The following is a 25,348-nucleotide window of genomic DNA, read 5'->3' on the forward strand; positions in this document are numbered from 1 at the left end:
ACTTAGCATGGATAGTTTCAGTTTTATGAACTTTTGTGTGGAAGAAGGTAGGAGCAAAAATGTGAATTTTCCCCTTCTTGAAAATCAATGAAGTTCCTGCTTCTCCAGGGCACTGCTGATTGGTCAGATGCCATGATGACACTGTCAGTGACAAAGCATGATCTGTGCTGATTGGCAGGATTAACTCACATGACTTCAAGACCTCACTGAGAAGTGTGGGGAAAGTAGTTTTTCATGTCCACGGAAATTACCGTATATGGTTACTCGCCCTATAAAGGGTTAAATCAGATTAGTGTACTGTGTTTCTGGAGAAGGACCATTGTAGCCTAACAAGACGGGAGCTTTTTTTAAATTATTATTATTACTTTTCCCAAATCTTTCTGTTTTGTTTTCTTGAACAGTCAAAACGAGCTGGAACATTGTACAAGCTTGTAGCAGATTAAGCTGTGAAAAGACTTAACAACACATTTACACGTTAAACTGATATGGTGTAATATTTATTTGGACTTTTGGGCATGTCACCCCATGAAAACAAGTCAAATGTCCTGGAAAAGGATGTTGCTCTTGATAATTAAATTAATCTTCTTTATATACAACACCTTGTTTTCCAAATACCAATCAACCGTGTCCGTCTGTTGTCAGACACTTGGCAAGCAGCATCACACACCTTTAAAAGACCAACATATGACTTAGTCATGCTGTGGAGTGTAAAGGCTGAGCAGCAAAAAGGCTGCTATTTTTCCACAGCTCAGCGACATAAAGCGGACATGACGGAAACTGGCTTCCCATTAGCAGGGCTGCGTTTTCTACTAATGGCATGACTGGCTGGGACCCTGGAGGATGAGCAGAAATTAAAGATGAGAGGAGAGGGAGGGGGCAAGAGGGAATGGAAAGGCAACACCAGCGATGCTTTGCAGCGAATAAAAATGCTGACATAATGGGACTCTGAGATGCCAGACCACTCCAGCTTAATGTAGCAGGATCAGTCCCATTAACATGTGTTTGTTTTCTTTTCTTTTTTTATATCCACTTTGGCTGAATAATTTTTAATGAATTTTTCCCAGTTGCTTTTTAGTGTGAAGAGTAAAAATGCATATCCAAAGAAAAGCAAAAGAGAAAAAGTAATTAATTTGATCGGTTTGAGATTTTATGTTCAGTCAAAGGTGACATTGTTACGTCCCTGTAAATGTACTATTTTTGTCTTAGTCAGACTTAGTCTTACTTACTTAGTCAGAGCTTTGATCACAGAAGTGGCGGTGATTTTACGCAGGGGAACTGCTTATGCGCAAATGGTGTCCTTTTGGCTGTGAGGAATCTGACTGGAGCGCAGTGGTCCAAATTGTGGTCCCAACTGCATACCGACGGCAGGTTCTGTCATTAGCTCACGATCACGATTGGGCAGGGCATTTGGGTGTGACAAAAACGTATGCACGTATTCTTAAACACTTCTTTTGGCCTGGGTTAAAGAGAGATGTTTCCCAGTATTGTCGCACCTGCCCGACGTGCCAGCTGACTGGCAAGCCGAACCAGACGATTCCTGCTGCGCCGCTCCATCCGATTCCTGCCATAGGGGAACCATTTGAGCGGGTTATCATAGACTGTGTGGGTCCACTGCCGCGCACCAAATCAGGTAATCAATATCTGTTGACTATTATGTGCGCGGCCACTAGATTCCCCGAAGCAGTTCCTCTGCGTAAAATCACCGCCACTTCTGTGATCAAAGCTCTGACTAAGTTTTTTGCTACTTGGGGATTTGCTAAAATAGTCCAGAGTGACCAAGGGAGTAACTTCCTTTCCAAGGTGTTCAGACAAGTTATGCAAGTTCTGTCCATTGAGCACGTTGTGTCCAGCGCTTATCACCCCGAGTCCCAGGGTGCGCTGGAGAGGTGGCATCAGACGTTGAAGTCTATGCTCCGAAAATACTGTCTCGACGTTTCACGTTCTTGGGATGAGGGGATCCCATTTGTTCTTTTTGCTGCTCGAGACGCAGTGCAGGAGTCGTTGGGTTTCAGCCCGAACGAGCTCATTTTTGGCCACACGGTTCGCGGTCCTCTCAAGGTCCTCAAGGACAGATTTATGGACGCGAACGTCTCTCCCCAGATGAATGTGTCTGACTTTGTGAGTAAGTTCCGCGGGCGTCTTGGTAAAGCATGCGCCCTAGCCAGAGAGTTTTTGAGTGATTCTCAAAAAGAGATGAAAGAGCACTATGATAAGGCCACTGTTGCGCGCTCTTTCTCTCCAGGAGACCAGGTGTTAGTGCTGCTGCCTATCCCTGGCTCCGCTTTGTCATCCCGTTTCTCTGGGCCACATGTGATCCTGGAGAAGATTAGCGACACTAATTATGTGATTGGCACTCCCGACAGAAGGCGTAAGAGCCGTGTCTGTCACGTGAACATGTTGAAACCATTCCATGTTAGAGAGGTAGGGTTATTAGCGGCAGAGCCTGTAACCACCTCTATTGGTTCTAATGTTCGGGGTGAATCTGATTCGCAGGTGCCAGAGGATGATGGGTTAAGGTTGCGTGCGTTTCCCACACAACATCCTCGGTTATGCAACTCGGAAATGATTGCCAAATTGCCAGATCACTTAAGTCACTTACTTCCCGAACACCGGAGTGATGTTGTCCAGCTAGTTGCCGATTTTCCTGTGATATTTGGGGATGTTCCTACTCGCACTACTGTGCTAGAGCATGATATTGACGTGGGGCGCGCCAGGCCTATTAAACAGCACGCGTACCGCGTCAATCCCACCAAACGAGCGCTCATGAAAAAAGAGGTGGAGTATTTGATCTCAAATGGTTTAGCGCGGTCGAGTTCGAGTCCGTGGAGCTCTCCCTGTCTATTACAGGCTAAATCAGACGGCAGCCCTAGGTTTTGTACTGATTACAGGAAGGTTAACGCAGTCACTGTGCAAGATTCTTATCCTCTCCCTAGAATGGAAGACTGTGTCGATAACTTGGGTTCTGCTGCATTTGTGACCAAGTTAGACTTGCTTAAGGGTTACTGGCAGGTGCCATTAACGCGCCGTGCTTCTGAAATATCTGCTTTTGTTACTCCTGATCATTTCATGCAGTATGACGTCATGGCCTTTGGTATGTGCAACGCACCGGCCACTTTTCAGAGGCTCGTTAACATTGTGTTGGAGGGGGTGCCCAACTGCAATGCTTATTTAGACGATCTAATTGTGTATTCTGGGGACTGGGTGGAGCACATTAACCTCCTCAGAATTGTGTTCGAGCGTTTAGCGAAAGCCTCTTTGACTCTGAATTTGGCTAAATGTGAGTTTGGTAAGGCTACAGTCACTTACCTAGGCAAAGAAGTGGGGCAAGGACAAGTTCGGCCTGTTGAGGCTAAGGTTGCTGCTATTTCCGCCTACCCCGCTCCTACCACTCGGCGTGGCTTACGCCAGTTTTTAGGCGCAGCGGGCTACTACAGGTCTTTCTGTGCCAACTTCGCCACCGTTGCCCACCCCTTGACCAGTCTGTTAAGTCCGAAAAGAGCATTTATCTGGTCTCCTCAGTGTCAACATGCATTTGAGTCCATTAAATCTCTCCTGTGCAGTGCGCCCGTGTTGGCTGCTCCTGACTTCTCCCGTCCCTTTTCTCTAGAGGTGGATGCCAGTGGGGTGGGAGCTGGAGCTGTGCTGCTGCAAGAGTCTGTGAATGGGGTCAATCATCCTGTCTGTTACTTCTCACGAAAATTCAACAAACATCAGGTGAATTATTCGACCATTGAGAAGGAGGCGCTGGCTATGTTACTTGCGCTGCAATACTTCGAGGTGTATGTTGGGTCAAGTCCGCTGCCAGTTGTCTGTTACACCGACCACAACCCTCTAGTATTTTTGCAGCGCATGCGTAACCATAACCAACGGCTCATGCGGTGGGCTGTCCTCATTCAGGATTATAATTTGGAAATCCGACACAAGAGGGGAGCAGATAATGTTCTGGCTGATGCCCTATCTCGGGCTTGGTGTTAAATCATATCAACATATTTTTGAGGGCATATGTTTGATTTTGAGGGTGGGGGTGTTACGTCCCTGTAAATGTACTATTTTTGTTTACTATTTTTATTCATTTATGAGTGTCTGCTATTGGGGTGCAGAGGTTTAGTTGGCTGAGAGTATTCCCTGTTGGAGGTGGCCACCACTAAATCACCTGTGAGCTTAGGTCCTCTGGTGTGGGAGGAGTTGGAGCTGCTGCAGGTGTGCTGATGGAGAGCGACGCCCACCTCTACCGGAAGCCAACCAGAGGGAACCTCTCCCCCTACAAAGCTGCTGCTGGAGCAGTGCTCGTTGGCAGTCGTCTCACTCAAACCCATGTGTGAAGACGTGCTGTCCATCTTGGAGGTTGTGTGAGCTTTGGGGCTAAATGTTTGGTTTCCCTCAGCCTTTCTGCCCTTAAGTTTGGTTCCTGCTAAATCTTGTTTGTTGAAGCACTTGTGAATGGAAGCAGTAAGAAAAATACTAGATGGCTCCAACGCCTGACTATGTAAAAGCCTAATTTTTTTGGAGGATTGATTTAGAATAGTCAGTTTAGTATAGGTAATTTTGTTGTACTTTTGTTTTTGTTAAAGGTTAGGTTTAGTTAGTGGATTTATTATTTTAAGGTTAGGGTCCAGTTCTTATGCTTGTTTCTTTGGTTTACGTTGGAGTCATTTTCTTTATATAAACTTTAGTTCTTTGGATTTAATTTGTAAACTGCTTCCGATCACTATTGTAAATAATCACGTGCATCATTCTTTTTTTTTTTCTTTTCAACCTGAACAAAAGAACCATTGGGTCAAAAATAAAACATATCTTTACTTGCAAAACCTGCCTTTCATTTGCGGATTCTGTGATCCTTAGTAGCAGAGTACGTAATAGACATTTCTTATTATTATCACATTTAAAATTCCAGATGAAACCTGGAAGTTTCAAACACGTCTTCAACTTAACAGTAAAGATCTACACACAATCATTACAGCTTCAAAATGGATACCGAAGACAAGCATCAAAATGTGAACTGTAGTAATTCTTATATTTGGATTTTGAAAATGGCCAGAAAAGTGTTGTTGCAGAGTAATGCGTTGCAATAGTGTGAAGCTGACCTTTCACATTCACGATATTGACTGGCATCCCTTCATCTCACAGACATTTGTGTGCTAATTACAGGATGAATTCTTGGGTAATGGCCAAAAACTGGCTTTATGATGTCACTCATGACCGAGACCTCCCACCTTTGACCACAGAGATTAAATCAGTTCTTCCTTGAGTCCGAATGAACTTTGGTACCAAACTGGCACTTCCTCAAAGCATTCCTGAGGAATGGTTCATGAGAATGGGACAAACGGATGGGGGCAGTACAGAGAGATGCTGTGGCCTCTAGTCTGGGAATCTAACTAATATTGAAAGGTTGGACTCTGGTCATCCTGGTTGAAGCTTAATCTGGATCGGGTTACATCATAGTTTAATTTATTTATTCTTCCTGTCATATCTTTCAAAGGGGACACCTGGCCGAGGTATTGCAAAGAACGAAATAAATAGAGATAAAAATGATGAAAATGGCAACATGTCTGCTTTGTCACACTCCTGGCCTCTCAGTGGAAATATTAAGACTAATGCACATTTCCAAACCCAGCTAGCATCTAAATGTGGCCCCATATGAGCAAAAAAGGGCTGCAAAATTAGTCTTATGTGGGTTTGTCCCAGTGGCGTCAATTCAGTGGAAGCTAAGGTATGGCAAGGTTACGAGTCACAGAACTTAACTAGAGTATCAATCAACACGTCCAGCAAATACTCATCACAGAAGTCTGCTATGGAGCTTATCTGTGTGGTCAAGAACATTGAAACTTTTTCAAATGCAGTCTCGCTCACTGCAAAAACTCAAAATCTTACCAGTAATATTTGTCTTATTTCTTGTTAAAATATCTCATTTTTAGTCAAAAAATCTCATTACATTTAAAACAAGAGTCATCATCAGAAAAATAACTTATTTGACCATTGTCACCTGTTTCAAGTAAATTTTCACTTGAAATAAGTAGAAAAATCTGCCAGTGGGACAATATTTATCTTCTTATTACAGGCAAAAAAATCTTGTTCCACTGGCAGATTTTTCCACTTATTTTAAGTGAAAATCTACTTGAAACAGGTGAAAATGGTTGTTTTTGAGTCTTGTCTTAAATGTAATGAGATTTCTTTGACTAAAAATTAGACATTTTAACTAGAAATAAGACAAATATTTTGATTTTGAGTTTTTGCAGTGTAAAATAACTAGTGAAATCGATCATGTTGTTCTGATTTGCATTTGTAGTTATTGTATATGTATTAAGTAATAGAATAATCAATACAAATAGACACAGAGTAATTCCATAAATGTATTTAAAAAACAAACATTTATATTTTCCCTTGAAGCCAAGGTGTGGCGGCTGCCATACCTTGCCATACTGAATTAACGCCCCTGGTTTGTCCACAGGATCCACCGGAGTCCATCAATATGTGACTTGTAGGCAAACAGGTTCATGTCATCGACCTCTTTCTAATACGTGAATAAACATCCTCACCATTTGCTTTGATGCACGAGGGGCGTATATGTCTTTATATGGATATAGCCTGAAAAAAAAAAAAGGAAGCAAGCTCCACTTGAGTGTGTGAGGGAGTTCAGACTGAACAGATTGAGCTGATCGATCAGCCCAACCCCAGGAGGCGCTGAAGAAGCTCCGGGGCAGAGACAACGGTGAGCCTTGTTTGGGGACACTTCACAGAAATGTCCGTGTCTCCTCTGGATAATGAACAACCTGTGATTAACGGACACATTTATTTGCAGTGACCGGGATGGAGCCGGCTCTTCTGCTGCTGGTGGTTCTCAACTTCATTGGAAGCGCGTCCGCGGAGCCGGAGCAGTACAGCAGAGCGGTGGTGAGTGAAGGCTGATTTATGGTCCCGCGTTACACCAACGCAGACCATACCCCGTAGGCTACGCCGTACTCTACGGCGTAGGCTCTGCGTCGATTTAACGCGGAACCAAAATTCAGGCTTGAAACACCAGCACGAGCATCGGTCATTGTCTGGATTACATGAAAAATCAAAAATGTCAGTTGTTTGTTGGCCTGTGTCCACATCTGCCATACCCACGTTTTTCTCCGACTTTTATAACGGGATTGAATGAAACAGCGCAAGCACATGGCAAAGGAAACAGAAATCAAAAGTGATGGCTCATAAAGACATGAATCGCATTTATAAACGCGTGTTTAAATGATTCCTAAATAATCTGAAAGAAAAAAACGTGTCACTTAATTGTACTTCATAGGGTTATACAATTATTTTAATCACATGATGTACGTGACTAATAAATCATTTGGTTGATTGCAGACGCGTAAACCACATGAGGGAAGGACATTGGGAAATGTGTCGTCGATTTGCGTGCTCCTCTAACAGTTTCTGAGGAACACAAGTTCCTCACAAACACTCAAATATTGCGTATATTGCGTGTCTGAGAATCAAGTGTTATTTAATTTATCCATATGGGGGAAGGGAGGGGCGGATGTGTGTGTGTGTGTGTGTGTGTGTGTGTGTGTGTGTGTGTGTGTGTGTGTGTGTGTGTGTGTGTGTGTGTGTGTGTGTGTGTGTGTGTGTGTGTGTGTGTGTGTGTGTGTGTACGGTGGGGTATTATATTCGTACTCGAGTTGAGGGGTGGTGAGGGGGGATGGCATCCCCCCTGAAATAAAAACGGTCCAAATCATCCCCCCTGTAAAACTGCCATCCCCCTTTCCATCCCTTATGTCATTTCATCAATGAATGTGGTTTTACTGCTATTTAGACATTTAGAGTCATCACCAGAAAAATAACACCAGAAAAATAACTTATTTGACAATCTTCACTTGTTTCAAGTAAATTTTCACTTGAAATAAGTAGAAAAATCTGCCAATGGGACAAGATTTATCTTCTCATTACAAGCAATAAAATCTTGTTCCACATGCAGATTTTTCTACTTATTTTAAGTAAAAATCTACTTGAAACAGGTGAAAATTGTTGTTTTTTCCAGTGATGAGTCTTGTTTTAAGTGTAATGAGATTTTTTTTACTAAAATGAGACATTTTCACTAGAAATAAGACAAATATTCTTGTTAAGATTTTGAGTTTTTGCAGTGATCCATTTTATTTATCCTGTGAAGGACAGAGGTATATTGATAAGTTCAGAAAACTGTTTTTTATTTTTGTGTTTTGATGTATTTGATGTAAGCCCAGTGGATATTTAAAGCTTACAGAAGGCTGCAGAATTTCTACAGGTGTTTTGGTCAGTGCTATTATTTGTAATATATTATATTATTTGTAATATATTATTTGTAATCAGCACAAATTATTATATTAATAAGTATATTAAATATATTATTATTATTATATATTATAATTATATTAATAATACAGCATGCGTAAAGCCCAAAATGAAGAGTTGAGAGTATAACGTTTAAAGAGGGTGGGTTTTACATCTGTTGCTGTAAAACCCACAAACAGGTGTGGCCGTGGGCCAACACCTTTTCCCTTTCAACTGCCGCACAAGAAGGGTAAGAAGAGAGGATGTTTCAAGATCACTTTCAAGGAAACGCAACATCCGTTAACCCAGTATTTGAACTCTATTACCACTTAAATACTTGGTTGGCTGTTGACACTAGTTTTACTGGCAGAAGTGCTGCCATTATGATGCTGCTGCGTCCCTCAGAGACGCAACTTCACTTTGCTTGTGCTTCAAAGTCCATCTTCAACTGTCATCATATGTTACAGGAATGTTACAGTACATTCATTTTGCAATGCTTTTAGCGTACATGTGAGAGAGGCATTGGGAAATGTGTTCCTCAGTATTTCTTAAGACTATTTTGACATTGTAGACTTCCGGTAAGATAGTCCCTCTTCTTCCTGAGCTACACCAGACATTCTGTAGGCCTAGTAGTTGGATTTTGCAGATAAATCAGTGTAAGAGGGATTTTTAGTGTTGTGATGACTGTGACTGGGTTTGAAAGCACAACTGATTAATGGTTCAGATTGTTGATATTAATCTGAACACAATAAAACTGGCATTTAATACTCCACTGTCTTTCTGTTACTATGTAATGGTAAGATAAAAGAAAACAGGTGGGATTCAGCTCCTAATGCTAAAATATATCAGTGGATTCTTAGACCAAGGTGAATAATGTCAGAAGAAGGAAGACATTTGAGATAATGTCAATCACTAAATGTGAAGAGAATTTCATAATACCTCATAACATCTGTGATCATTTGTATTTACCCCGCGGTAAGTGAGCCACACACACACACACACACACTCTCTCTCACCACCGTAACCAGCTTTCACTTTAAACTTGGGCATCCATTAGATACAGTAAATACGTTGCATTATTCTTGTGGGAAATTCTCACATTTTCTTTGTTTTTTTTTGTCCAGGACTGGCTGAGCAGGTACGGCTACCTTCCTCCTCCTGACCCACGTACAAGTAGACTGCAGACCAAAGAGGGGATTGAGAATGCAATTCGGGTCATGCAGAGGTTCGGGGGGGTCAAAGAAACTGGAGTGCTTGGTAACAGTCTGACAACTTACATCCCTCCAGTCAATACATCATATGTACATCACATTTCCCTTGTCTGCGGCACCAAAGCTCATTGTGAGCTGCTCTGAAATGTTAAAACACTGTATGTAATGCACTTCTCCTACAGACGCTGCAACCCTCAAACTCATGTCTACGCCGCGATGCTCGCTCCCCGACATTGTAGGAGTTGAGGACATGAGGAGGAGGAAGAGGCGGAGGAAAAGATACGCTCTGTCAGGCCTCAAGTGGGATAAGACGGACCTCACTTGGAGGTTCGTTCCCAGCCATGATGCATTGTGGCTTTTTGCTTCCACAAATGAATCATGAGTTGTTGTTTTTAAAAAAATCATTCATTGTTGCATTGGGGTTTTTCATACTTCTTGTATGTTAAACAACCAAACAATGGTATGAGGTATGATTGATTTTATTTCATAGGTTGAAACTTTTCTTGAAGCTGAAGTTGAAAACATTTGTATTTGTTTAATCATAAATGGTGTATTCCTGTCTGCAGTATCCACAGCTACCCAACACCCTCCACCTCACCTGACCTCCCTAAGGAGGCGGTGGAAAGCCTGCTGTTTCGTGCCTTCAAAGCTTGGAGTGACGTGACCCCCCTGAATTTCCGTAGAGAGACAGCTGAAGGTGACATCAAAATATCTTTTGCAAGCCTGCTCCATGATGATGGGTACCCTTTCGATGGACAGGGAGGCACCCTGGCCCACGCCTTCTTTCCCGGCAAGACTGAAATAGCCGGTGACACGCACTTTGATGACCATGAGATCTGGAGCTATGGAGGTATCTATTGATTGAAATCTCATTGGGATGCACTTCTGTAGATGTACAGCTTATAGTCAGATGCAATCATCAGTGCCTGCTGTTTCAGTTTGTCCAGTATATAACGCTTTGGCTTCATATTTTTAAGGTGACAGCAGCACCACAGACCTTTTCACAGTGGCTGTGCACGAGTTGGGCCACGCCCTCGGCCTGTCTCACTCGTCCTCTGATCCGTCAATCATGAGACCGTACTACCAGGGTCCTGTAGGAGATGCCGCCACCTTCAAGCTGGATCTGGACGACAAGCTGGCCATCCAGCAGATCTATGGTCAGTGACTGTATTGTATATTTTACAGGGTAGAGACATAGGTAGCTTTGCTTTCTGTATGGTTAAGAAAGAAAACATATTCATCTCAGTTTTACAGGGGGGGTCCTGTACGGGGTGTGTAGATGAAGTTTGAGATTGCAGCAATGCAGAGTCCGGTACTTAGTTATTGTTATAATTGTGACTAGTTGTAGTTGTCAGTTATATTGTGAGATAATTAATTGATAAGCGTTCTGCTTCCTCCTGTTCCCTCTCGAACACATTGTTTTGCTGTGTGTTTTATTTTTGAATGAGACTGTTAAATTGTTTTGCTTTTATTTTTTTTATTCTGATGCTTTTAATTTGATTGGGTTTTGTTGTGTTCGAGACAAAGCCAATAAATAAATAAATAAATAAATAAGCAGTGGAGGAGGGAACCAGACTGTCATAAATACAAAAGTGATGATAGATAGAAATTAATCATAAAAAAATAAATAAATAAAGTAAAATAAGTAAACAAAAAAAATAAAATAAAAAAAATAATAAATAAATAAATAAATAAATAAATAAATAAATAAATAAATAAAAATTATAAATAAATAAACAAAGAATAATGTTTGTAGGGGTCTGTACGGGGTGTGTAGATGAAGTTTGAGATTGCAGCAATGCAGAGTCTGGTACTTAGTTATTGTTATAATTGTGACTAGTTGTGGTTATCAGTTATATTGTGAGGTAGTTAATAGTGATGATAGATAGAAATTAATCCTAAAAAAAAAAAAATAAGGACCATACATTGCATATCAACAGTGGTTACAAGTTTGGTTGATATATGGTTGACTACAGTGTCTCCATCACCAGGAATCACCCAGCGAGGAGCATTTTCAAGAAGTTGTACCGAGTCAAAACCAGTCCTTGTTTTTTCAGTCTTCTCAATGTCAGCTTTAGGGTTTAAGTCTTTTCTTCTCCCTCATCGTCACCGCTGCCGTGAAATCGCAGCAAAGAGAAACACAGTAAACATCAATAAACAGCTCCTGCCATGTCAATCTAGCATTCTAGTTTGCTTTTCATACTTGGTGTTTGTGTTAGTGTCATGTTGAAATTAATGGAAAACAATTTCTCAATCAGAACTGCTAAAGAATGGTGATGTCACTGCCAAAGGCCAGTGGGTCCCACTTGCGTTGCACGGGCACACGTCAACTACAGTACCGACGGGGAGGTTGACTCCGTTGCAGTTGCAACTCTCACTAACTGAAACCCATATATTGACTGAAATAATTTAATTGGTGAGGTTGGTTTAAGTTGGAAACTGTCAGGGTTACGTATGTGAGGACCCAGATGCAGGAGACCAGAAGGCAGGAGTTCCCAAAAACTGTGATTTGTCAAAACAAAACCAAAAGCGCTACAGTGCAGGATACAAAAACCAGAACATGAACGTGACCAAGAAAAACTACAAAGACTTGACATGGAAAACACGGAGGAACAAACAGTACGGACCAGCAGGGAGCAAGGGAAAGACAAGACCAGATATACACAGGGGTTAACGAGACACAGGTGCAGACGATCAGGGCCAATGGGAAATAGGTTGATCAAACCAGAACTTAAACACAAAGACACAGGCCTCAAAATATAACAGGAAGTGATAAAACCTTGACATAGGGGCCGGCTTCGGGGGACACAGAATCCTAGGGGCCGGCTTCAGGGGACACCGGGTCCTCGGCGTCGGCTGAGGGGACACCGGGTCCTTTGCAGGGGCCTTGGTGTCGGCTGAGGCGCAGGCAGAGAAACGGGGACAGGCTGGGGTGCGTCCAGAACCACCTCGGGAACAAGGACGGGAGAAGTTTTATCGCTGTCGATTTCGGAAACGGCCATTGGCTGCGTCCAAATTCCATACTTCCACCCTAATGAGTATGCAAAAACAGTATGGCCGTATCTGAAATCGCATACTGTACTACTAGTACGTACTGATTTTGCCAAAATGTAGTATGTAGTATGCAGTATGCGAACAAAAGCAAAATCTGCAGAATGCGAAAAATACCCGGATGTTTTACTGATTTGGAAAAAATCCACAGCATGCATCAGACCAGTCTACCTCGCCTACTATGTCCCAGAATGCAATGCGCCCTTGACCGGACAGCACAATTTATTTTTTTTTACAAGCTTTATTGAGAAAACACAAGTGCAATACAAAACAGCGACATAACATACACATAACATAACATGACGTAACATCGCCTTTTATACTGTACTACTGTACTACTGTATACTGTACGCGTGATATTATTTTTATTTTTATTATGTTTTATACCAAGTACGTAGAGGTGCACTAAATAAAAACCCAAACATATGTAGCTTAATAAAATAAAATGAAATTCAATAGACTGATATGTTCATTTTAATACATTTATTAAAATTGTAAAATTGCTCTGATGTACAGACAGAGCAGCAGCGCTGCTTCTGGGGCTCCAGTAAAAACATGAAGCTTCACTTTATATTCTGACAAACTAATGTGGCAGCTACAACTGTTAGATTTCATCTATTAAACCAACATTTATCTTCCTAAATGATTTATTTCAGCCAGCGGTAATTCTCCACAGAGCTGCAGGTCAGTTCATTGGATCACTTTCTTCCCGGGACGACGGCGTAGGTCGACCCGGCGATCACGTCTGTACTCCGGCCGTGAGCTGCTGCTGCTCCGAGCCGGCGGCTCTTCTGATCCCCGAAACATCAGAGCAAATTTCTTAACAGGCGTTATTTGGATAAACCGAGCCCAGGTTGGGGATCTTAACGGTTACTTTTACGCCTGAAAAAATATTAAAACTTAATAAAGTGGCATATTAACAGCGCTACAGCGGAAATTAAAACAGCTTTTAGCTCTCAGCTTCTGCTGTCGTTTTGGTGCGAAATGCATTCTGGGATACTTGGCTGCTACTGCTGTGTGAACGGTCTGCTGGAGCGGCGTACTGAATCGTTTATTTAGTAGGCAGTATACAGTACATACTGATGCAGTATGTAGCATGTAGTACGTTAGTATGCGATTTCGGATACAGCCTATGTGAGATTTTTTAGTGCGTCCGAAACATTAGTACGTACTCAATAGTATGCACTATCCATACTCATTCCGGAGAAATTTATTAGTATGGATTGATGGACACTAGCTAAGCAGAAACTTCCCACAATGCAATGCAGCGGTGTTTGGTTGCTAAGTGCTGTGCAGATACGTATATGTCATAAGTATAATATTAAGTATAATAATATTATTATATAATATTAATATTATAATATTCGTATATAATAATATCATATAATGTCATCTTGTTTCGGCCAGGATAAACAGGAAAGAGCGGTGCGCTGCTGCTAGTGCTGCTGTGACAAGTCACTTCCTCCCAACGGCAGGAAGTGACGTGTGCGCTCTGAGTAGTACGTCCCAATTAATGCATACTACTGATATTTACTCAAAAGTGTGCCGAACTTAAGTATACTTTTTGAGTATATACTCTTTAGTATGGCATTTCGGACTTCAAAATAAAACAGGAAGTGACAAAACCGTTACAGAAACTTTTAAAGGGCAGGCAAAAAAAAACAAAACAGTAAAACTGTGGATAAACTGAAATTTGAACAGAGATACAAAAAACAGCAATGGGACTCAAACAATTTGGTTGGCACAACATTGGAACAAACCCTTATCTCATAGGGCCTAATCGTTGCTGCTCTTGTGCCTTTATGCTACCTTCAATCTTCATTTAAGCACTTAAAGCTGCCAGACAAGAGAAACCCTGTAGGCATGGGGGTTATGTTTGAAAGGAGCGCTTAGGATTTACTCCTGTTCTCTTTCTTACTCAGACAGTTTCTCATTTGGTTGACTGCTCTTATTTTTCTTGAGTGATTTCGTTGTGTCTGCTCAGATATGTAACTGCTGTTGCCAGAAACAATGCAATGGATTCAAAGTTCCTGCAGCTGAATTTATCTTTACCACTTTTAACATCCATCATATAAGTAGGTAGGAAGTCAAACCTAAGGGTGTGACAGTCATCGGCCCAACATGTTTACAATGTTCTTTCACTTTTCCAATTCATTTTTTTATATTTCAGAGTACTTTGTTTAGGTTAGGTATAGAAAAGTAAACAGTTATGTGTAAGAACCAAAGCATGGTTGGGGTTATCTATATTAATATAAAAGGTGCCCTAATAGGAAAAATAAACAGCATTAAGTGTTGACATCTTATTATTTGGGCTTGTCATTGTTATGTTTTGAATCTGTAGAAAAAACTGTTTCTAGATCAAGACTGGGTTGATTAAGTGTCCTCTATTGTGACATTCACGCAGTTTCACAAGGAACTATGAGGAAGTCTCACAGGAAAGTCAAAAATGTAAGCCACTGTCAGTCTTTCTATCTATGGAGAAACCAGAATCCTCACACACTGACATAAATATATCACATTAGAGTGCAAACGTACACCCAGGAGCTGATTGAGTCACAGGACACAGGTGGGAACAATCAAGGCAGGTGCAAGGAAGAATAGGAGATGCATACAAAGTGAAAAACAGGATATAAGACTAGGGAATAGAATATGGAAGTGTTAATATAATCTGCATCAGGTAAAACACCCATATGTGAGCTTGAATCTGCTGTTACACTCAGCTTAATCCCTGGATCTATAAACTTTGCAGTTAGACCCTGCTTTTTCCAAAATGGATTAGCCTTTGAAACTGTTTCACAGAAACATCTTGAGGGTGTTTTGATAACTTCTGTCAGAAATGCCATTAACCATCACTGTTTTATGAAGGCTATATTCTTGTTTTGGACAGGTCACCAGTCAATCATAGGTCCACACATAGACAAACAGCCAAACAGCCACACACTCTCTCACACTTACAGACTCACACCTTTAATCAATTCAAAATCCTTAATCAGACTAGCACAGGGGTCGGCAACCTGCGGCTCTAGAGCCGCATGCGGCTCTTTAGCGCCGCCCTAGTGGCTCCTGGAGCTTTTAAAAAAAAAAATCATTTTATTTTTTTTTCCTTTTTTTTTCTTTTTTCTTCTTTTTCTTCTTTTTTCCTTTTTTTCTCTTTTTTTCTATTCCCTTTCCTCAAAATTTCGACTTTTTTCTCAACATTTCGACTTTTTTCTCGACATTTCGACTTATTTCTCAACATTTTGACTTTTTTCTTGAAATTTTGACTTTTTTCTCGACATTTCAATTTTTTTCTTAACATTTCAACTTTTTTCTCAATATTTCGACTTTTTTTCTCAAAATTTTGACTTTTTTCTCGACTTTTTTCTCAAAATTTTGACTTTTTTCTCAACATTTCGACTTTTTTCTCGACTTTTCCACCTTTTTTTTTTGACATTTCGACTTTTTTCTCAACATTTAAACTTTTTTCTCGAAGTGCAATGAAAAAAAAAAAATCTTCCCCCAGTTCTAACTAATATAGAAACATGCAGCATGTGTTGCCTTCATTCTAAGGCTTATACTGTACAAGACTTTTCATTTTTTTGCGGCTCCAGACATATTTGTTTTTTGTGTTTTTGGTCCAATATGGCTCTTTCAACATTTTGGGTTGCCGACCCCTGGACTAGCACATGTGATTCTGGACTGTTGGAGGTTGGACGTCTGGGTAACCAAAGAAAACATCTGATAATCAGTTATTCTGCGTGTTAAAATTTCCCCCAGTCTTTGATTTACGTCATTACCGGTGTAACATGAGCTTATTAAAGTCACAATAAAAAGGCCTCGGCCGCCCTCTGATGACATCAGTTGTTAATCTTGTATTGAGGTGTATAAGGGTGCCAAAATACATATGAACTATTGAATCACTTCCTTTCAGGTCTTAAGCATCCTGTCTGTAACATATCCTCAGTTACCAAGAACAATGTGGGTTGCTTGAAAAGTTTTTTTACTCTGGTGTCATCAGCTTTTATTTTTACTTCAGTGTTGTCATTATTCTGTTTCAGGTGTGAGAGAGGGTGGGCGACCGGACGCTAGTGATCCTGGCATCCCACGCCTGCCCAGTCCCCCTCCTCCAAGGCCAACGCACTCGTGAGTTCATCCAGCTTTCCTCCATGCGGTCAAAAAGCACTTAGCATTTGCTTTTACGTTGTATCGATGCACTCTTGGACAAGTGGATGATGATGGGTAATTTAATAGCAGTAATAAGAGCAACCGTCTGAGGGGAAACTTGCGGTCAAAGTTGAACCCCCTCCCCCACACACCACCACCACCACCACCACTAGGGTTGCCACCCGTCCCGTAAAATACGGAATTATCCTTTATTTGAGAAAAAAATGTTGCGTCCCTTATTGAACTAATACGGGACGCGATTTGTCCCGTATTTTCATTAACACCCCATACACACGTCTGTCACACACACATCAACACTACATTTATCAGTAATTAACAAAATAGAACACAGATTAGAGAATATTTGATGAAATCAATAAACATTTCCATCATCAAAATTATAACAAATAAAGGTTTAACATATCTTGCTTTGCATGTAATAGGTAATATATTAGTTTCACCTTTTAAGTTGAATTATTGAAATAAATTAACTTTTACACCATATTCTAGTTGAATTATTGAAATAAATTAACTTTTACACCATATTCTAGTTGAATTATTGAAATAAATTAACTTTTACACCATATTCTAGTTGAATTATTGAAATAAATTAACTTTTACACCATATTCTACTTGAATTATTGAAATAAATTAACTTTTACACCATATTCTTCACCTGTAGCTATATTATACATCTGGGCTGATGTGGACATACATAGCATAGGAGGCTATTTCAGTTGCTAGTATGGTTGGCTGTCTGTACAGTCATAATGAAAGTTCAATGCTATTAAAGCACTTTAAACTTTAAATCAAAGCATTTTGTTTTTTCATATAAAATAAACAAATTTTTATTCAGTTTAGAAGTTTTGGGGCTTTTTTTTGGCTCCTGCGCTGCTGAAATCAGGGCGTCCCTTATTTCTATTTCTGAAAGGTGGCAACCCTAACCACCACCACCATTGGTCCATGACCTGTGACAATAGAGTTTTAACTAAATGTTCCCTGTCCCAGGTATGATCCTTCATCCCAACAGAGGTGTCAGGGAGGCTTTGATGCCGTGGCAAACATCAGGGGAGAGGTCTTTTTCTTTAGGGGTAAGATAATTGAAAAATAAACTTTAGAGGAGGAAATGTATTGATTGTGCCAAAGTTATTCATGCGTAGCACCATAATCTGTACTGTTTCTGCATAAACAATGACTCATCGTGCTGGTGTTGTGTTTGTTCCCTTTTCTTGGAAAGGTCCACATTTCTGGAGAACTAAGCGAGACGGGTCGTTGGTGTCCCTGAGGCCGGCGCAGATCAAAAACTTCTGGATGGGCCTTCCGTCTGATGTTAGCAAGATTGATGCTGCGTACGAGAGGAAGTCTGACCATAAAATCGTCTTCTTTATCGGTAAGGGGAAAAGTCTTTATTTTTGGTAGTAACTGATTTTAATTTGGTAGTCTAAAGTCCGAGTAGAAGGGGAGAACATGTTTAATTCATATCAGAAGGATGAGATTATAACACTAACACCTCCAAACTCTACTTCTATCAGCAATGATCAATAACCACCAGAGGGCCAGTTCCACTGCTCATACCATAACACTGCAAACCTTTCCTCCTCCATATGTTTCTCTCTCCATCATTCTGACCGAAGTTTATCTTGGTTTAATCTTGTGGTACTGTTAATGCCATATTTTTGTGAAACTGCTCAAATTTTAAGATAAAAGTCTTTACTTTGATTGCATCTTGATTGTTATATCTCCGATCCATTGTAAAGTTTTACAATAACAATACAAAAAAAGAAAAAAAAATCTAATCAAATTAAAAACTCTGTCACTCTCCAAATACTTCTAGACCCGACTGTAGATAACACAGTTTCTAATTTGTTGTGATTACTTGATTTAAGAAATGTATCTTAATATAGTGACACAGAAATATGAATTACAAATAAAAACAAGTTGAATTCAAACAAAAATCTTGACATAAACCTACACAAACTAATACGACGGAGTATTAGGGCCAAACTAAGACAAAAAAAAATTGGAAATTACGAGAATAAAGTCATAATATAATGAGAATAAAGTCGTAAAATTACGAGAATAAAGTCGTAATGTTGCGAGAATAAAGTCGTAATAGAATAAAGTCGTAATATTATGAGAATAAAGTCGTAATATTACGAGAATAAAGTCGTAAAAATTACGAGAATAAAGTCGTAACATTACGAGAATAAAGTCGTAATGTTGCGAGAATAAAGTCGTAATATTATGAGAATATAATTCATGAGAACTCTAACAGGAAGAGCTTCTTCTCCCTGTGTTAAAATTAGGAATATTGAGCATCTTGTGAAGTTATATTTATATATTTATAATATATTACGACTTTATTCTCGTAATATTATGACTTTATTCTCGTAATTTTACGACTTTATTCTCGTAATATTATGACTTTATTCTCGTAATTTTACGACTTTATTCTCGTAATATTATGACTTTATTCTCATAATTTTACGACTTTATTCTCATTACATTATGACTCGTAATTTCCTTTTTTTTGTTTTTTTGTTTGGCCCTTATACTCCGTCGTAAACTAAGGCTAGCACAAGACTCTGATAACTCTGATCTTGACACATATTCTCTCTCATATTGTCCTCCATTTGTCCAGGATCTCAGTACTGGGTTTTTAAAGACACACAGGCCATGCGTGGGTATCCCCGGCCCGTCTCTGACTGGGGTATGAAGACAAAAGCCGGGGCACCCGTGGGCAAGGTGGACGCAGCCTTCATCTGGGCCCATAATGGCAAAACCTACCTGTTCAGTGAAGGGGAGTTTTGGAGGTTCGATGAGGGCCGCAGGGATGAGCAGGTGCCCAAGCAGCCAGAGTCGGGCTACCCACGGGACAGCAGCCTCTGGGGAGGAATGCCCACCCATATGGATGACGTCATTAGCTCGAGAGAAGGTAACACTGAGCCCAGATGTATAAATATGTAGTCAATGTCTGACAGAGGACGGATGAATGAAACCACAGAGGTTAGGTCAGGGGGAGGATGTTTCTGAACTTCCAAAAATAAAATCTCGATTTTTTTCTCTCAAAATCCGATTTTCGATTACGATTATTTTGTGAATTGACAAAAGGCAAAGAAATGATTTCAAATATGCTGTTTTTTTATTGAACATTTGCCCCATTGGGCTTTAAGTGCAAACTTTGCTCTTATTAAACCAAAAATGAATGAATAAAGTGCAAAACTCTGTAAAATAAGTTGAAAAAAAGTTTTAAATAATATAATAAAATATAATAAAATATAATAATATAATAAATATAATAATAATATAATAAATATAATATAAAGTTTTATCTCTGAAAAAAAATCAGCAAATCAGCACTTGCAAACATACAGTAAGTTATATTTCGAATTAAATAAAACAAGACATTTTCTAATTAAACTAAACTGGGTCTTTGCATGCTAAATAATAATGCAACCCATGAAGGAGGTAGAGGTGTGTAATGTCAGTCATTACATTTGCTATTCACATTTGCAAGTTTTTTGCAAGGAACACGAGCCGGTCTACCGCATCTGGCTTGAGGGATGCCCGGTGGCAACGCCCCCTCCTACACTAAACAGCCTCTCCGATGGGGCACTTGTCGCAGGTATTGAGAGGTATTTCCATCAATCATTAATATGGTATCAATCATTAATATGTGTGCAGACAAGGTAAAAAAAAAAAGAAAAAAAAAAAAAAAAAAAAAGTGAAAAATCGTTTTTACGATTTTCACGTTTTAACATCGTTCTAATTACATAATCGCGATTACGATTTAAAATCGATTAATCGAACAGCCCTAGTAGGCAGCATGAAATGTGGTCAATTCAATGGAAATTAAAATAAGAATAACGTGTGACACATGCGATAAAGAAATTTTCTCATGAACTAAAGAGCTTGGGAAACTTCAACCTATCCAAGCGACACACTGATGCTGACTATAGCCCACACTCACTTTATCTCAAAGTAAATCATTGAGCAAAAAACAGCAAAAAAAAATTCAGAAAACATCTTAGCTTCGTCTGAAAGATTTAATGTAGAGAAGCACAGTTGCCTACATACAAACATCACAACTCAGAGGTTATATTTAAAGGATCTGAAGTCCTATACAGTCAGATGATGAATTCAGCTGCACTCCACTTGAAAACTAAAACATCTATTATTTTTTCTGTGCACATCAGTGCCAATGATGTGCCAGCAGGTGGCGCTACAAGCTTCCTAAATATCAATCCAGAAGAGCCACAGTTGCAGCATCATTGTACAAACATGTCATTTCAAAGCAAAGTTAGCTGTCAGATGTTGTTAAGTAAAAAGAAAACAAAGTCATACTTATACTGTGTTTATTCTGTTTCTGTGTTGCACTCAGCTGTAGCTTTTTGGTGTATTGTTGTAAGTTGTTTAATGACGAGTGCTACTGCTGCCGTTCTTCAGGAGATGCCTACTTCTTTAAGGACAACCTGTACTGGGTGCTGACCAAGGGAGGGCTGACCCAGGACATCGTGACTCCGAGGTCCACTGCAGTGGACTGGCTCAGATGTCCAGCTCCTCCTCCCCCTTCTCCTACGCTAGCTCCACGATTCCCAAAGGGATGCAAGTGTGACTTGAGCGGATCTTCCCCTTCTCTGAGGAGCAGCTGGCTCCTCCTGATCTCTGTTGTACTGGGAATGAATGAGCTGATTAGACACCTGATGTTGGGATTTCTTTGATGTGTGTTCAAAACTGAGTGGATGTTTTTGTGCTACTTTTATCATGTATCAGTATGTAGAGACTCTTTACATCATCATATACTCATGGAAAATCGTAACTCACACGCTGGTGTCAAAATTACATGTTACAAAAAGCTTTTTGAAATATTTCAATTGCAGGCCTTTTAATACTTTGTCACATCAAAACAAATTGTCAATCTGTATAAGGGTCAATGACGTGACGCCTATATTTTCTGAAAAACAGATTTTTTTCTGTCCCACATATGGACCCACTTGAATTTTACAAAAAATACTAGTTATTTGGGATTTTGTTGTTGTTTTAAGCGTCAAAATGTCATGTGGTGCGACCGTCCGACCATGACTCTTGTTTTGAAAACTTTTTTTGAAATCACTGTAAATGTTTTTAAATCAATCTTCTGCCCAATCTGGCATGATTTCCCAAATGTCTTGTAGTGTGTAAGAATGCAACACATTTGTATTTATATTTCCATCATAACATACAAACAAAGTTTGACTGATGATGTCCATTTCATGAAATATCATGTGGCGCCCATTAAAAAAAACAACCATTTTTGTATAATACTGAAAACTTGTAAAAAAAAGATGTCAAGATGTTAAGGAAATTAATTTATTTTAATATGAATCATGGTTGCACCACATGACCGTTTTTAAGGCTAGTGCCAATTCATCAAAACTCTGAAATCACTTAATTTAACATTTTTATATGAATTTATGTGTACACAACATTCTTAATGTTTGAACTACTGCAATAGATATTCTTTTCACAAATAGCAGCGTTATGCATCTCCTCTCCATCCTGCTATAGTGTTTCACATCTTTGTGTTGCTGGAACAAGCATTAAATTACATTACGCTTCTGTGGGAGAAATGGAAATTTAAAACCATGAGCGTGCACAAGTAACACTCCTTCTTCATAAAAGGATCTTACACAACCACTTTATGTTTGGATTACAAACTGGCAACCCAACATACTTAACCCCATTAATAGATTTAAAGAGAGAATCTGATACTTGTGCGTCTGCTATCTACTCAAAGCCATATAGTATCTAGTAGTACCACTTCTAACCACATGGAGGCAGTATATTTACTTCCTGCGTGAACCTGCGTGTGAGAAACAAAGAAGCGTACAAGTACAAGACATGCTACACACTGCCGGGTTGATACTGGGAACCTTTCGGGAAGTTTCGTTGCAGTCCCTTAACCAACCGATAAATACTGTCTTAAAATGGAGCAGAAATAAACATATTTACAGCCTGGTTCACAAAACTGTTTGGTCTCAACTATTTGGCTTCTCACACATGGATATTCTGAGGATGGGGATTTTTTTGTACCACACCAGGAGAGTTTATATCAAGCAATACATTTATTTATAATATGATTTATTGACAGTTGGCTCAGCCAAACACTGGCTGTTATCACTTCCTCATCCGTAATTGTCATGCTACGGCACTTCGCAAAAGCAACAACCCATTTGCACTAACCCAGGATTGGCTAAACATGATGCTCATTTTTGATTTCCTTGTCGAGTCGACATGTCAAGCGATGTTTCCCGCTGAAAACATCTGGCGGCAGCTGTGCAAATATTTCAGAGGGGTTCTGCTGAAGGAGCTGGGAGCAAAGCTAACTTTGATTGACATGCATGCTGAGCAACATGGCTGCGCCCCATACGAAGAAAGACAGGCTTCCTAAGCAGTCTTCATTGGCCACGTGACCAAATGCTTCATCCATTGATACAGTCATGGGTAGACCATCCCCAGTCAAGCACAGTATTATCAGGATCTCTTGTCAACACAACAGAGGTATACACCCCCATGTGGTCAGACATGGTATTGCTACATAGAGTGGCTTTTAAACTTGTCATGTTTCAAATTTATTTGCTTTGCGTTCAATTTGTAGCATGTTAAAAATGCTGTTATGTAAGCTTTTTACATGCAATATAAATGTCATGGGTACAATATGTAAAGCTAAAAGGTTTTTAACATTTTTGTTTTTTTAATCAGATGTGATTACAAATCTGTTTTCTATAGTAGTCATCAGTATTTATGAAAACAGCAGTGTCATTTTTCTACTCACTCTTATAAAATAGAATTAAAAGGCCTCAATTTTTGACTCCTTGAGAATGTTTGCCTTAACGAAAGGTGCTTGTTTGGTCTCGAAATTAATTGATAGAAGCACAATGTTAAATTTAATCTAGCCTGTGTTAAAGCTTTTTGTTTTCTGTTCGCCATCTGAAGAGAAGTACACAGATGACCAAAACCAGAGTGAACTGGGAATTTATCGCCTTATATTATAAACAAAATATTTTTCACAGTGGTAAATGTAGAGCTTTGAAAAATGAAGAAAAAAAACCTTACCTTTGCAGCTTTAATTTTCATAACATTTTAACCTCCCACATTCACAATTCTTCAAGTTAGATAATGCTTTGGGTTACACATTTGTCGGTTAATGATTCACAATCTAGTAATTCAACATACATCTCAATTTGTAAAGCAATGTTTATTCTGTTACTCAAATAAGCTTTTAGGTTTTTGTTTAAGGTTGACATAAAAAGGGGGAACAAATGCATTTTCACTTTAGTTCTAAAGGACATTAGATGAGGGATAAAAAAAAAATGCAGACCTTTGTTAAATAGAGTAAACCCGCCTCATGACCTGTGTGTTTACCGTAGTCAGGTGAACACGAGCTCTCACAACAATCAAGCATCTCAAGTTTAACACGATGGATCACATTTTGTGTTTAAGTTTCTTCCACAATGCAATGGATTCATTTCAATAAAACGACAAATATTTTAATATTTTTTTTATTTCAGGAGGTCATATACATTACAATGTGCAAGTTATGCATCACACTATAAAAGGCATGGATGCCTTTATTTATGTAGATAAATACATCTTTTGACAAAGTTACACGTCAATCCTTCATTACACCAACTATTAAAGTCAGCTTGTGCTTTCAGATCAGTGCGATATATTATAGCTACAGATGTAGCCACTGTTGAGCTATAAGAAAAGTCAGGCTTCTTTATAGAAATATAGGTTTGAAAGAAATTAATGAGTGATGACTGGAAAGAGTGTCAAAGAAATACAGAAAAGTGTTGTTACAGACTGACAAATTTCAACCACATTAAACCAGTAAAATTTGGGCATTTGTCCGTCAGACACTTGGTACTGCTTTGTTACTCCATAGCAAGGATAGCTTATTTTCACATGAACACCAAATTCTATTCATCCTTTAACCCTTAGAACTCAGTATCTTAAGTCCTTCCAGTTTAAAAATGTATTTAATAAAGACATTTAGTAAAGTTGGAAGTTGTGACCTCACATTGCTGTCCATAATTCCCACTGGTATTTACCAAGGAGGCTCTTCTGGAACAGAGCTGGACAACTTGAGCTGTTAAGGGTTTAAAGTACACACCATCTGACATTTATAACCAATAATAGATGAGCAAAGTTACAGGCTGACAACCCTGTAGACAACATCAGGGGCAACTTTATTAGAACAGAGTTGTCATGTCCAAACTTCATCAATGGAGAGCTATACTGAGTATTAAAATGGTCTTGTATGGTTCAGAGTCATTTAGAAAACATTGATCAAATGTTAGTACTGCTACACAAGCTGGTTTGAGGGTGCCAATTTAAGCTCTCAGTGAATACTTAAACATTAAAATAAGTAAAATCCACCAACAGGTTGGCCTGGTTCTCTGAAACCTTAGCTTTGGTTATATTTTACTCTAATTCCTCCAGAGAAGCAGGCCGAGAGGCATCAAACTGGCCAGGGAGCTGAGTTTGGTGGCAGAGCCGCTACTGGCGGCGCGCTGTGTTGTGACTGGCTGCGCTGGCTGGATATTTCGGAAGACGTTGACCATCAAAGGTGAATCTGTAGTGTTGGAGATGTGCAGCATTGTGCTGAAATGATT

General features: G+C 39.6%; 2 protein-coding genes across 2 annotated transcripts in view; one reads left to right on the forward strand and one right to left on the reverse strand.

The window, feature by feature from the left end:
* Positions 1-21,658, forward strand: part of mmp25b (matrix metallopeptidase 25b) — a 30,769-nt gene extending 9,111 nt beyond the window's left edge. Inside the window, exons 7-16 of the mRNA XM_061708385.1 lie at positions 6,800-6,891; positions 9,411-9,543; positions 9,680-9,824; positions 10,064-10,347; positions 10,475-10,654; positions 16,586-16,670; positions 17,700-17,782; positions 17,929-18,081; positions 19,333-19,626; positions 21,138-21,658. Coding sequence (XP_061564369.1) covers positions 6,800-6,891; positions 9,411-9,543; positions 9,680-9,824; positions 10,064-10,347; positions 10,475-10,654; positions 16,586-16,670; positions 17,700-17,782; positions 17,929-18,081; positions 19,333-19,626; positions 21,138-21,412 — 1,724 coding nt within the window. The 3' untranslated portion in view covers positions 21,413-21,658. The remainder of the gene's footprint in view (positions 1-6,799; positions 6,892-9,410; positions 9,544-9,679; positions 9,825-10,063; positions 10,348-10,474; positions 10,655-16,585; positions 16,671-17,699; positions 17,783-17,928; positions 18,082-19,332; positions 19,627-21,137) is intronic.
* Positions 21,659-24,901: 3,243 nt separating this feature from the next.
* Positions 24,902-25,348, reverse strand: part of ca15b (carbonic anhydrase XVb) — a 3,191-nt gene continuing 2,744 nt past the window's right edge. The window contains exon 9 of the mRNA XM_061708627.1: positions 24,902-25,348. This exon is cut by the window's right edge and continues 3 nt beyond it. Coding sequence (XP_061564611.1) covers positions 25,163-25,348 — 186 coding nt within the window. The 3' untranslated portion in view covers positions 24,902-25,162.

The sequence above is a fragment of the Cololabis saira genome, chromosome 19 (assembly GCF_033807715.1).
Source record: "Cololabis saira isolate AMF1-May2022 chromosome 19, fColSai1.1, whole genome shotgun sequence".
In the NCBI taxonomy this organism is placed as follows: Eukaryota; Metazoa; Chordata; class Actinopteri; order Beloniformes; family Belonidae; genus Cololabis; species Cololabis saira.